At 43.2% G+C, this 14,116-nt stretch overlaps 1 protein-coding gene and 2 pseudogenes across 2 annotated transcripts in view; 1 reads left to right on the plus strand and 2 right to left on the minus strand.

Annotated features, from left to right (window-relative positions):
• The window catches only part of LOC135056662 (alpha-2-macroglobulin-like), a 644,880-nt gene that overhangs the window by 30,757 nt on the left and 600,007 nt on the right, over nt 1–14,116 (minus strand). For both annotated transcript variants that reach the window (XM_063962106.1, XM_063962105.1), the window contains one exon: nt 9,417–9,485. In XM_063962106.1, coding sequence (XP_063818176.1) covers nt 9,417–9,485 — 69 coding nt within the window. The remainder of the gene's footprint in view (nt 1–9,416; nt 9,486–14,116) is intronic.
• On the minus strand, nt 6,439–6,557 carry LOC134897967 (5S ribosomal RNA; annotated as a pseudogene).
• Nucleotides 8,207–8,325, plus strand: LOC134897968 (5S ribosomal RNA; annotated as a pseudogene).

The following is a 14,116-nucleotide window of genomic DNA, read 5'->3' on the forward strand; positions in this document are numbered from 1 at the left end:
TGTCCTCAGTCCCCTCTATAGAGTTATCTACAGATGCAGAGAAGGCATTTGATAGGGTAGACTGGGGATTTCTGAATGTAGTTCTGCGCCACCTGGGACTGGGTCATGCTTGTCTCCATAGAATCATGGCCTTGTATGATACACCCATGGCGAGAGTTCGAATTAATGGATCACTATCTGACTCATTTGTAATTACGAATGGTACCAGACAAGGCTGCCCCATGTCTCCCCTATTATTTGTACTGTGCATGGAAGCCCTTGCTAGGGCCATAAGACTGAACCCCAATATTTCAGGTCAACGAGTGGGAGGTCAGGAACACAAGTTTGCCCTTTTCGCTGATGACTTACTAGCTCTGATTTCGAAACCTACTATATCCCTCCCAAATCTAATAAACGAATTCCATAGGTTTGGAGACCTTTCGAATTTCAAAATAAACTACTCGAAATCAGTTGCTATGAATTTTACAGTGTCATATACTGCAATTGATGCTCTGAAGCAATCTTTTCCTTTTACCTGGAATGACACTAGCCTGAAATACTTGGGGGTTCAAATTTCCAACGACTTATCCAAACTTTTTTCTTTAAACGTTAAACCTCTTCTATGTTCTCTACGTGCAGATTTCCAGAGATGGAGATCCCTGCGTCTATCGTGGTTCGGCAGCATTAACGTTGTTAAAATGGATTCTCTCCCTTATGGTGTGTACACATGGTGAGATTTTTTCTTTCGATTTTGTCTATATAGTCAAAATCGCAAGAAAAGTTAGTGCAAATTGCAAGGTGTTATTCCACTTGCGATCCCGATTTGATCCCGATGCGCGGTCCCGCCAGGTTGGGATCGCAAGAAAAGATAGACTGTGCAGGCAAGTCAATCCTTGCTAGATCGGTGTACTATCTAGTTCATCTCACATGTCAATTAAATCTCACATAAGCCAAAATCTCACATAAGCCAAAATCTCACATAAACCAAAATCGTAAGCACACATAGTCCATATCTCAAGAAAAGTTAGTCAAAATCGGTGGTGCTCAGCTCCGGGGAGTTCAGGGGAAATCACAAAGTGAAAATCAGGCATAGCAAGGATCTCACCGTGTGTACACACCATAAGATTTTATACAAACTTCAGGCTCTCCATATACACATTCCTCCAGTGTAGTTTCGGTCAGTTCAGAGCCTTATACGTAAATTTGTTTGGGGATCTACATCCCCCCCGATTTAAACATGATATTCTCTTTCGGCGGAAACACAATGGAGGAATGCTACTACCAAGCGGTTTTACTAAATAGGGTGTTAGAGTGGACTTGCGCAAAAGGATACAAACCATGGGTTTCTTTAGAGGAACAATGCTATTTACATCGAGATCATCCCATGCTTACCTTCCCTACCAAAAGTGGCCCACCCTACAGTGTCTCCAACTCTGGGTCTTTGGAAGAAGCTTCGTATTCTACCCCATATCTCCTCTATTACCTCCCCCCTTATTTCTTTTCTTTTTAATCATAACTTCTCCCCAGGTCTTCATACCCCCTCTTTCAAGTCATGGTCAGAGGCTGGAATCTTTCAGCTGGGTCAGTTGGTGTGTCCAGATGGGGTGCGTTCTTTTCCCGATATCCAAAATTCCTTGAATCTTCCACACTCAGAATTTTAGAAATATCTCCAACTACGCCATTTTATAATGTTCTCTGTTAAACTGTCGGAACTAAGGAGGATCTTTACTTCATTTGAACGTTCATGTGTCGACCCTCAACCCCCGTCGCACACGATCTTTCAACTCTATGGACTCATTATAAAGAACTCCTTTCCTTTACCCCCAACATTAACATCAGCTTGGGAAAAAGAACTACAGGGGTTAGTTCAGGATTGGGAGTCAGTCTTTCGTAATACTCAGGCTAGTTCACTCTGTTTGACCACTTTAGAAAATTTATACAAGATTATTTATAGATGGTATAGGGTGCCTGTCAAATTACATCAGATGTTCCCCAATGTTTCTGATAGGTGCTGGAGGTGTCGCTCAGCCGCAGGTAGTTTCTTACATATTTGGTGGGAATGCTCTTCACTTACCTCTTTTTGGTCTAATATATTTAAATGCTCAGAAACTATTTTAGGAGGTGACATACCTAGGGACCCAGGCTTTTGGCTTCTAAACATTATTTTGGCTTCCGCTAAGACTTATAAACACTCCTTTTTGAGGCATCTTAATAATGCGGCAAAAGCCATAATACCCGTTTGTTAGAGATCATCTAGTTCAAATAATCTCCACTATATTTGTCTTTCTTGAGTCATTCATAATCTGTCTTGTGTATATTGCTGCTCACTACAGTTGCCAATGTCTCTATGACCTTAAACATTGATTCTCCTGCTGACCTCTCTGATTTTTTTTGTAACTATTGAACCTCCTCTTCTGCCCCCCAGCCCCCTGTATCCTGTCTTTTTCCTCTTCTTGCTTCTTACTAATTTCTCTTTTCTCTTCTCTGACGACTTTGTTTAAATGGTTTTTCTTGTTTTGATGACAAATATATCATCCTCTGATTGTGCTCTTTTAAATGTGGAAGTTGTCACCTGTTAGATTGTTTATCATCTTTTTGAGATGGTCGATTGTACATGTTCAAATTGAAACTCGATATGATTTTACTCTTAACATGCAACATTTCATTGTATTTACCTGCACAATCTTGATCACGAAATTCAATAAAAACATTTTAAATAGTATTAAAAAAAAACTTTTAACTTGGGCTCATGCCTCTCATTTTGCTAGCCACACTGGCATTCTAAAAAAGTTATTTCAACGCTCTTACTGGTGGCCCTCTATAAAATCTGATCTTCAAGAATTCATTGCATCTTGTATCAGATGTGCTCAACATAAAGTGTTCTGTCAAAATTCAGTTGGTCCTCTACAGCCTCTGCCAGTTCCGACCCAACATTGGACACATCTGTCAATGTACTTTATTATAGATTTGCCTGTTTCCAAAGCGAACAATAACATCTGGGTAGTAGTCTATAATTTTTCCAAGATCGCACATTTTATTTTCCTTTGACTGGTTTACCATCCGCCCCCTGTCTAGCTCAAGTCTTCCTGAGAGAGACCTTCCATCTACATGGTTTACCCAAAGAGAGATCTCAGATCGAGGTGGCCAGATTATGGAAAGCTCTATGCTCAGCATTCCAAGTGGAGTTGAGGTTTTCTTCAGATTATCATCCACAAAACAATGGACAGACAGAAACGGTCAATCAGGATCTAGAATCTTTCATCAGGTTATATGTTTCTTCTCTGGACGACTGGGCAGAACTACTATCTTGGGCAGAATTCGCTCACAACTTCTGGTACTACTCTGCCACTGACACACCACCATTCTTTGCAGTCTATGGCCAAGATCCTCAAGTCCAAGACTTTCAGGCATTACCTCTCATGGACATTCCTGCATCTACTGCTACTCTTAAGTCATACTCAGAAGTTTGGAAGAATATTCTCATTGCACTAAGAAAAGCCTCAAGAAATTACAAAGAGTTCACTGATCGGAAACGTTGTGCTGTGCCAAATGTAAAACCTGGAGATCATGTATGTCTCTCTACATGAAATGTAAGGCTTAGAGTGCCCAGTATAAATCCGGTAGCTTACAAGATGCACTTACCTCAACTGAAGATACTATACCTAACACTTTCCATATATCCTTACTATGGGGATCATTCCGAGTTGTTCGCTCTGTATTTTTTTCTCGCAACGGAGCGATTAGTCGCTAATGCGCATGCGCAATGTCCGCAGTGCGACTGCGCCAAGTAAATTTGCTATGCAGTTAGGTATTTTACTCACGGCATTACAAGGTTTTTTCTTCGTTCTGGTGATAGTAATGTGATTGACAGGAAGTGGGTGTTTCTGGGCGGAAACAGGACGTTTTATGGGAGTGTGTGAAAAAACGCTACTGTTTCTGGGAAAAACGCGGGAGTGGCTGGAGAAACGGAGGAGTGTCTGGGCGAACGCTGGGTGTGTTTGTGACGTCAAACCAGGAACGACAAGCACTGAACTGATCGCACTGGCAGAGTAAGTCTCGAGCTACTCAGAAACTGCACAGAGAAGTCTTTTCGCAATATTGCGAATCTTTCGTTCGCAATTTTGATATGCTAAGATTCACTCCCAGTAGGCGGCGGCTTAGCGTGTGCAAAGCTGCTAAAAGCAGCTTGCGAGCGTACAACTCGGAATGACCCCGTATGTCCCTTAGGTCTGAGTGAGTTCCAGTCTACTCCACCCAAGATCCCAAAAGTTCATACTCTACATGGAGTAGAGTATCAAGTGGAGAGAATCATAGATTCCAGTCATTGTTTTGGTCACCTTCAGTATCTCATTGATTGGAAAGGCTATGGATCTGAAGAGAAAGCCTGGATCAATTCCACCGATGTCCATGCTCCACAACTGATTCAAGACTGCCACAGGAGGTCAAAAGAAGCCCAAAAGGTGTCCTGAGGCCTCCATAAGAGGGGGTGTACTGTCAGGATTTACACAACAGCGTGCAGATACTCACCACGCTGCTGCATTGCTCTGGTGGGGAGTCCGGCTGCACAGTTCTACAGGCAGTGTATCTCTGGCAGGTTCTCGGCATAGGGGAGTCTCCAGGGTTTCTGGGGTCCCACGCATTCCTGCTGGCTTTAATCACTGGACGCTGCCATGTTGGTCTCCTGAGCTGTTCCTTCACTAAGCTGACTATTTCTGCCAATCCCAGCCCTGTGCAGGGTATAAAGGGTCCAGCAGTGCACTGACAATTTGCCTGAACAATGTTGCACTTTAGCCATATCTTAGGCTCATGACTACAGGTGGTCAGACTCTCAGACGCTGTCTCTGAGTACCTGAGTCTCTTCAGCCGGTTCCAATCTGGTAGCATTACCAAGTACCTGTATCGCTACAGCCTGTTCCTTCCTGTATCACTACAGCCAGTTCCAGTCCGGTATCGCTACCAAATACCTATATCTCTATAGCCGGAATCAGCCCTTTATAGCTACCATGTACCTGTATCGCTACAGCTGTTTCCATTCGGGTATCGCTACCAAATACGTGTATCTCCACAGTCAGTTCAAGTCCAGTATCTCTACCAAGTACCTGTATCTCTACAGCCGGTTCCAGTCTGGTATCACTATCAAGAACCTGTACCTCTACACCCGGTTCCAATCAGGTATCGCTACCAAGTACCTGTATCGCTACAGCCAGTTCCACTTAGGTATTTCTACCAAATACCTGCATTTCCGCAGCCGGTTCAAGTCCTGTATCGCTACCAAGTACCTGTATCGCTACTGCCGGTTCCAGCCCGGTATCGCTATCAAGTACCTGTAGCTCTACAGCCAGTTCCAGTCCAGTATTGCTACCCAGTACCTGAATATCTCCAGCCGGTTGCAGTCCAGTATCATTACCAAGTACCTGTATCTCTCCAGCCGGTTCCAGCCCAGTACGCTATCAAGCCCTTGTATCTCTCCAGCTGGTTCCAGTCTGGTTTTGTTACTAAGTACCTGCCTCTCCTGCCGGTCCCAGCTTGGACTGTTAAATTGTACCAGAATCTCTTCAGTCGGTTCCAGTTGGAATTGCTGCATTGTGTCAGCTCTTCTCAACTCGGTCCCAGTCCAGTGTCAGCAGCATTATACCAAGTACCTCTGCAGCCAGCTTTAATCCAGTAACAGAGGCCAGCCAGTTACAGCACAGTACTGTCTCTACTTACTAGTCCTACCAGTTCTCAGTCACTCCTGCTTACTATAGTCTAACTGCTCTACGAAGAAGAGTTATATCCAGCCACCCTGTTTCCAGCCTTTCAGAACTTCTGACGAGCAAGCATCTAGAACCCCCTCAGGAAACTTATAATCCCGGAAAGTGACTTTATGCTTATTTGCCTTAGCCATGTATTTGTTACTTCATTTCAAGATGAAAGTTACATGTTGTGGTCTTAATTACAATACAGTATGTACATTTATGTGAATTATATACAGGGTATATGTTAAAGATAACAGGAAGAGAAAAAAAAGACTCTTTTTTGGGCGCACTCTTGAGTTAATAAACATATAAGAGAATAGAAGAATTGATCTAAAAATTAACTTTTAATGTTGTTACAATAATAAAATAGGTTCAGTGGTCAGATGGCATCAAACGTAATTAAACAGAAAAGTTTAATAGCAATAGATTAGCTGATACTGACTATAATGTCATACTCCAATATAATCAAACATAATTGGATGCTAAAATTTGCATAATAGTTCCGGCTGCCGGCGTACAGCGCCTGTTGTGGGGGGTGGAACCCACCAATTAACGTGATAAATTAGACCCCTCAGTTCATTAACACAAAATTAGTATAGTTAAGGTGCCGGGTGGCATATCATGCTCCGTAATGGCAGGGAAAGAAAAGACAAGGTAAGAGATGAGATGGTAGAGTGATTCTGCTGTCAGTGTTAGACTCTGAGCATTAGGGCAAGTCTATTCTCTACTATACTGAGTATTCCTCAAGGGTCGCCCACTTGAGTACTAGCCCAGCCCTACACAGATTAGCTTCCAAGATCGGACGGTTTCGGGCGTTACCAGTGTGGTATGATAGTAGAGGAGGTGATTAGGAATAATCCGATGCTTCTGGAATCACTGATGAGAGTTCACGAATTACATAGTATCAAAGAAGAGAGATGAAGATAAGATGGATCTGCTGCCAATGTTAGACAGGGACAAGCCCTGAATCAGTGGTGAGAGTCCACGAAAAAAAAAGAAAAGAATGAAAAGATGAGAAAAGCGTGAATAGGAAGCAGGCTCAACAGATTGTCGGCTACTAAGAGCAAGAAAAATGAGCAAGAAAAATGTACTGACTTCCAGGTTCTCCCTTCCGGCCGCCCGAAGCATTCCCGTCCTCGGCGCTACAGTGCCACACCGACCGCCACCCCTCTTCTTCCAGCTCCGACCGCATTTGAATTGCAGTACGAGTGCCTTCACCAACTTCACCGCGGGACTCCTGCGATCGCCCGTGACAAGAGATTGCACAGCTCCTGTTCCTGACATCCACATCAGCCGGCCGGCTGATGAACCTCTGCCGGGCAGGTATGCACTGTCCGGCACTGACAGTGTTCCACTGACTGCCCGCTATTAACTTCATCTGAATTTTTGGACTTGCCACCCCTTGGAATTCTTTTCCCTGGCCTATGTGACTCAGGACAGGCCTGCTAATCATCAGGGTAATATCAACCTATCTATTATTTTTCTCATCACATTCACCTGAATGGATTCTTCTACAATATTACTTTTACAGTTTTCTTCATGTAATCACACAGGCATCCATCTACAGTGTCACTGTGCAAACTCAGCCTTAAGTAACATTCTATGTACTTGCTACAATGTTTACTATTATCAGCTATATGCTACATAATTATTAAAATCACTGAAACAGCTTAGCACAGAATATTACAGGCTCAAATCTGACTCTACTTTAATGTCACACTGTTATCTTGTCCATCAATTTTTTTGCATCTCATTGTCTTCTACAGGGTCACTGTGCAAACTCAGCCTTAAGTAACATTCTATGTACTTGCTACAATGTTTACTATTATCAGCTATATGCTACATAATTATTAAAATCACTGAAACAGCTTAGCACAGAATATTACAGGCTCAAATCTGACTCTACTTTAATGTCACACTGTTATCTTGTCCATCAATTTTTTTGCATCTCATTGTCTTCTACAGGGTCACTGTGCAAACTCAGCCTTAAGTAACATTCTATGTACTTGCTACAATGTTTACTATTATCAGCTATATGCTACATAATTATTAGAATCACTGAAACAGCTTTGCACAGAATATTACAGGCTCAAATCTGACTCAGCTTTAATGTCACACTGTTATCTTGTCCATCAATTTGTTCGCATCTCATTGTCTTCTACTTGAACTGTTTACATCTGGTGTCAGTACTAATTAACCCAGATATCCTATTGGATTATATAGTTCATTTATTAACGTCAGTACATTTTTCTTGCTCATTTTTCTTGCTCTTAGTAGCCGACAATCTGTTGAGCCTGCTTCCTCTTCACGCTTTTCTCATCTTTTCATTCTTTTCTTTTTTTCGTGGACTCTCACCACTGATTCAGGGCTTGTCCCTGTCTAACATTGGCAGCAGATCCATCTTATCTTCATCTCTCTTCTTTGATACTATGTAATTCGTGAACTCTCATCAGTGATTCCAGAAGCATCGGATTATTCCTAATCACCTCCTCTACTATCATACCACACTGGTAACGCCCGAAACCGTCCGATCTTGGAAGCTAATCTGTGTAGGGCTGGGCTAGTACTCAAGTGGGCGACCCTTGAGGAATACTCAGTATAGTAGAGAATAGACTTGCCCTAATGCTCAGAGTCTAACACTGACAGCAGAATCACTCTACCATCTCATCTCTTACCTTGTCTTTTCTTTCCCTGCCATTACGGAGCATGATATGCCACCCGGCACCTTAACTATACTAATTTTGTGTTAATGAACTGAGGGGTCTAATTTATCACGTTAATTGGTGGGTTCCACCCCCCACAACAGGCGCTGTACGCCGGCAGCCGGAACTATTATGCAAATTTTAGCATCCAATTATGTTTGATTATATTGGAGTATGACATTATAGTCAGTATCAGCTAATCTATTGCTATTAAACTTTTCTGTTTAATTACGTTTGATGCATCTGACCACTGAACCTATTTTATTATTGTAACAACATTAAAAGTTAATTTTTAGATCAATTCTTCTATTCTCTTATATGTTTATTAACTCAAGAGTGCGCCCAAAAAAGAGTCTTTTTTTTCTCTTCCTGTTGTCTCTAGTTGCCATTGACTCAGGGTGCACCACCAAATTAAAAATTAGGAACATAAAGTCTTCCTTATATCTTTTCATTTTGGTTATTATATTTATCTGTGATACCTAGTGTATACCGGTGCGGTATTTCCCCAATAGTATATATATGTTAAAGATGCTGGCTGTCCGGATCCCGGCAGGCGGAATACAAATGCTGGGATCACGAATAGGTCAACATCTCGATGCCAGAGTCCTGACAGCCGGAATCTTGACAGCCGGAATCCCAAAGGTAAGTATAGCCGGAAGAGTTTGGCTGCGGGGGGAGGGAGCTTTCGGTACCACCGGGAGGGAGGTGAGGTTTAGACACTTAGGAGGGAGGGTTGGGTTTAAGCTGCGGAAAGGGGGGGATTAGGTTTAGGCACTAGGGGGAAGGTTGGAGGTTAGAGTTAGGCTGTGGTAAGGGGAGTGTAGGGAGGGGGTGTTAGAATACTTACCTCTCCCTTGTCGGGATTGTGACCATCAGGATGTCAGCGCCGGTATTGTGACTTCCGGTCATGCATACCGATCCCATATATGGGACTCAGAAATTGATTTCTGATATGGTACATACAGACATGTTATAAATAAACTGATCAATCCCTTACCTTGGTCAGGTAAATGGTGACTTTATCCGCTGAGACCTCTGTTCTATCTACTGCAGGATTCTTCCTCAACTACAGGAGAGAAAGAATTACAGGCATGAGTTCATTCTGATGTTATTTGAGACAGCAAACTGATGCCCAGCTACCCATAGTGGTCATGTAAATCAGGCCACACCCATTGCATTTTGAAAAAGTAATCATTGTTCTGTGTGTAGCTCTGTTAAAATAAAACCATCTTGTCCAATCTAAATGGACATTGTTGATACTGGAGAGCGCTACTTTCCATATTGGCTCCTTTAGAGAGGCTTCAATCCCTAACCAAGATGGCCACCACCTGTACTTTTATGCATGCACGGCTGGCTCAATCTTGTCACTGTGTTAGTGAACCACTTGATCCACAAAGCTACAACTGCTTGTATTGCTTGCATCCTACACTGCTACCCTCATACATTGAATGGCTGGTAAACTCAAGGTCCACTCCATGCTGAGAGTCTGTTTTCATGCATAATTGTGAGTATGGCTGTACATCCAGATTACAGCTGAATAAACCACTTCTCTGGTTAAGTACTTGGCTGTTCACTGACTTCAGGGCATCCGCTGGTGTGTACCATTACTTTGCCATACCATCGCCAATAGTACACACACATTCCAATACACAAAACTTTTTTAGAGATTCCTATCGTGTGGAAATAAATTAATATTGAGAGATGTTATACAAAATAAGTCTATACTTTAGCAATATATTTTTACAAATGACCAATTAAAAGGCATTTTCTACAAATAATCTTACCCTATAAAAGCTTTAAATTATAACCAGGTACAATTAGAATATCTTGTGTACTGTATGAAATCATCCATTATATATAATGCAACCAGTCTAAAACAAATTCTACTAACACAATGCATATCATTATATTTCCCCTACCCATTCTGAGAAACGTGGGACCCACTGCCATAAAAATGCCTCAGGATGTTTTCAATTATCTCCTATATATATTTTATTTTAAATTCATTTATTTTCCATCCACAGCATGAACATGTCAGAGGCCCTATCATAAGTCATTATTTTCCTTGTCTTAGCTAGGTTTACTTTGAACGGCATACTATGCTGTGCTATCAAGCTTATAAAAACATGCATTGTTTCTGTAACTGAAAAAATAATTGTTTCTGAAATATCAAATTGTGCAGGAGATTTGTCTTTCAACAGGACAAGGATACAAAGCACACAGTAAGAGTTACACTGAAGTGGCCTACGGTAAAAAAAAAACGTGTCCTCGGATGGCCTAATCCGGACCTTATCTATATACTGTACTGTGCCTATTTACAAATATTAGAAATCTATTTTGAAACACTTCAAGAACATCGCCAAAGCATTTATTATGATACACTGACAATCCCCTTCCTGTCTCGACCTTATGGAAGGGTTTCATCAAACTGACTTTTACATGTTCATGGATAGGTTCCACAAATTCGCTTCCACCTGGTATTGTATAGGTGGGAAGAACTAAACGAGTTGGCCACTTGCTACTCCTATTTGAATTCCCATGCTCCAGCTTCCTAAGCATTGGTTGGTTATAACTAGAGATGTGCACCGGAAATTTTTCGGGTTTTGTGTTTTGGTTTTGGATTCAGTTCCGCGGCCATGTTTTGGATTCGGACGCGTTTTTGGCAAAACCTCCCTGAATTTTTTTTGTTGGATTTGGGTCTGTTTTGGATTCGGGTGTTTTTTTTCGAAAACCCCTCAAAAACAGCTTAAATCATAGAATTTGGGGGTCACTTTGATCCCATAGTATTATTAACCTCAATAACCATAATTTCCACTCATTTCCAGTCTATTCTGAACACCTCACAATATTATTTTTAGTCCTAAAATTTGCACCGAGGTCGCTGGATGACTAAGCTAAGCGATCCAAGTGCCCGGAACAAACACCTGGCCCATCTAGGAGTGGCACTGCAGTGTCAGACAGGATGGCACTTAAAAAAATTGGCCCCAAACATCAAATGATGCAAAGATAAATTAAAGAAAAAAGAGGTGCAAGATGGAATTGTCCTTGGGCCCTCCCACCCACCCTTATGTTGTATAAACAGGACATTCACACTTTAAAAAAACCATCATTTCAGCGACAGGGTCTGCCACACGACTGTGGCTGAAATGACTAGTTGGTTTGGGCCCCCACCAAAAAAAAAGCAATCAATCTCTCCTTGCACAAACTGGCTCTACAGAGGCAAGATGTCCACCTCCTCCTCATCATCCGATTCCTCACCCCTTTCACTGTGTACATCCCCCTCCTCACAGATTATTAATTCGTCCCCACTGGAATCCACCATCTCAGGTCCCTGTGTACTTTCTGGAGGCAATTGCTGGTGAATGTCTCCACGGAGGAATTGATTATAATTAATTTTGATGAACATCATCTTCTCCACATTTTCTGGAAGTAACCTCGTACGCCGATTGCTGACAAGGTGACCGGCTGCACTAACACTCTTTCGGAGTACACACTGGAGGGGGGGCAACTTAGGTAAAATAAAGCCAGTTTGTGCAAGGGCCTCCAAATTGTAGTGATGAGCGGATTCGGTTTTACTCGGTTTTACTCGGTTCTCAAAACGGCATCTTATTGGCTCACGGATGTCACGTGTGTTGGATAGCCAATAAGATGGCGTTTTGAGAACCGAGTAAAATCGAGTAAAACCGAATCCGCTCATCACTACCAAATTGCCTCTTTTTCCTGCCAGTATACATACGGACTGTCTGACGTGCCTACTTGGATGCGGTCACTCATATAATCCTCCACCATTATTTCAATGGTGACAGAATCATATGCAGTGACAGTAGATGACATGTCAGTAATCGTTGGCAGGTCCTTCAGTCCGGACCAGATGTCAGCACTCGCTCCAGACTGCCCTGCATCACCGCCAGCGGGTGGGCTCGGAATTCTTAGCCTTTTCCTCGCAGCCCCAGTTGCGGGAGAATGTGAAGGAGGAGCTGTTGATGGGTCACGTTCCGCTTGACTTGACAAGTGTCTCACCAGCAGGTCTTTGCACCTCTACAGACTTGTGTTTGCCGGGAAAAGAGATACAACATAGGCTTTAAACCTAGGATCGAGCACGGTGGCCAAAATGTAGTGCTCTGATTTCAACAGATTGACCACCCATGAATCCTAGTTAAGCAAATTAAGGGCTCCATCCACAAGTCCCACATGCCTAGCGGAATCGCTCAGTTTTAGCTCCTCATTCCATCTCTGCAGCTTCTTCTGCAAAAGCCTGATGAGGGGTGACCTGACTCAGGCTGGCCATGTATGAACTGATTTCACGTGTGGCAAGTTCAAACGGTTGCAGAACCTTGCACAACGTTGAAATCATTCTCCACTGCGCATGAGTCAGGTGCATTCCCCCTCCTTTGCCTATATCATAGGTAGCTGTATAGGCTTGAATGGCCTTTTGCTGCTCCTCCATCCTCTGAAGAATATAGAGGGTTGAATTCCACCTCGTTACCACCTCTTGCTTCAGATGATGGCGGGGCAGGTTCCGGAGTGTTTGCTGGTGCTCCAGTCTTCGGCACGCGGTGGCTGAATGCCGAAAATGGCCCGAAATTCTTCGGGCCACCAACAGCATCTCTGGCACGCCCCTGTCGTTTTTTTTTTAAATTCTGCACCACCAAATTCAATGTATGTGCAAAACATGGGACGTGCTGGAATTTGCCCACATGTAATGCACGCACAATATTGGTGGCGTTGTCCGATGTCACAAATCCCCAGGAGAGTCCAATTGGGGTAAGCCATTCTGCGATGATGTTCCTCAGTTTCCGTAAGAGGTTGTCAGCTGTGTGCCTCTTATGGAGAGCGGTGATACAAAGCGTAGCCTGCCTAGGAATGAGTTGGCGTTTGCGAGATGCTGCTACTGGTGCCGGCGCTGCTGTTCTTGCTGCGGGAGGTAATACATCTACTCAGTGGGCTGTCACAGTCATATAGTACTGAGTTTGCCCTGCTCCACTTGTCCACTTGTCCACATGTCCGTGGTTAAGTGGACATTGGGTACAACTGCATTTTTTAGGACACTGGTGACTCTTTTTCTGACGTCTGTGTACATTCTCGGTATCGCCTGCCTAGAGAAATGGAACCTAGATGGTATTTGGTACCCGGGACACAGTACCTCAAGCAATTCTCTAGTTCCCTGTGAATTAACAGTGGATAAAGGACACACGTTTAACACCACCGAAGCTGCCAAGACCTGAGTTATCCGCTTTGCAGCAGGATGACTGCTGTGATATTTCATCTTCCTCGCAAAGGACTGTTGGACAGTCAATTGCTTACTGGAAGTAGTACAAGTGTTCTTCCGACTTCCCCTCTGGGATGACGATCGACTCCCAGCAGCAACAACAGCAGCGTCAGTAGCAGTAGGCGTTACACTCAAGGATGCATCGGAGGAATCCCAGGCAGGAGAGGACTCATCAAACTTGCCAGTGACATGGCCTGCAGGGCTATTGGTTTTCCTGTCTAAGGAGGAAATTGATACCGAGGGAGTTGGTGGTGTGGTTTGCAGGAGCTTGGTTACAAGAGGAAGGGATTTAGTTATCAGTGGACTGGTACTGCTGTCACCCAAAGTTTTTGAACTTGTCAATGACTTCTGATGAATGCGCTCCAGGTGACTTATAAGGGAGGATGTTCCTAGGTGGTTAGCGTCCTTACCCCTACTTATTACAGCTT

This window comes from Pseudophryne corroboree, chromosome 3 (genome assembly GCF_028390025.1).
Source record: "Pseudophryne corroboree isolate aPseCor3 chromosome 3, aPseCor3.hap2, whole genome shotgun sequence".
NCBI classification, from domain to species: domain Eukaryota; kingdom Metazoa; phylum Chordata; class Amphibia; order Anura; family Myobatrachidae; genus Pseudophryne; species Pseudophryne corroboree.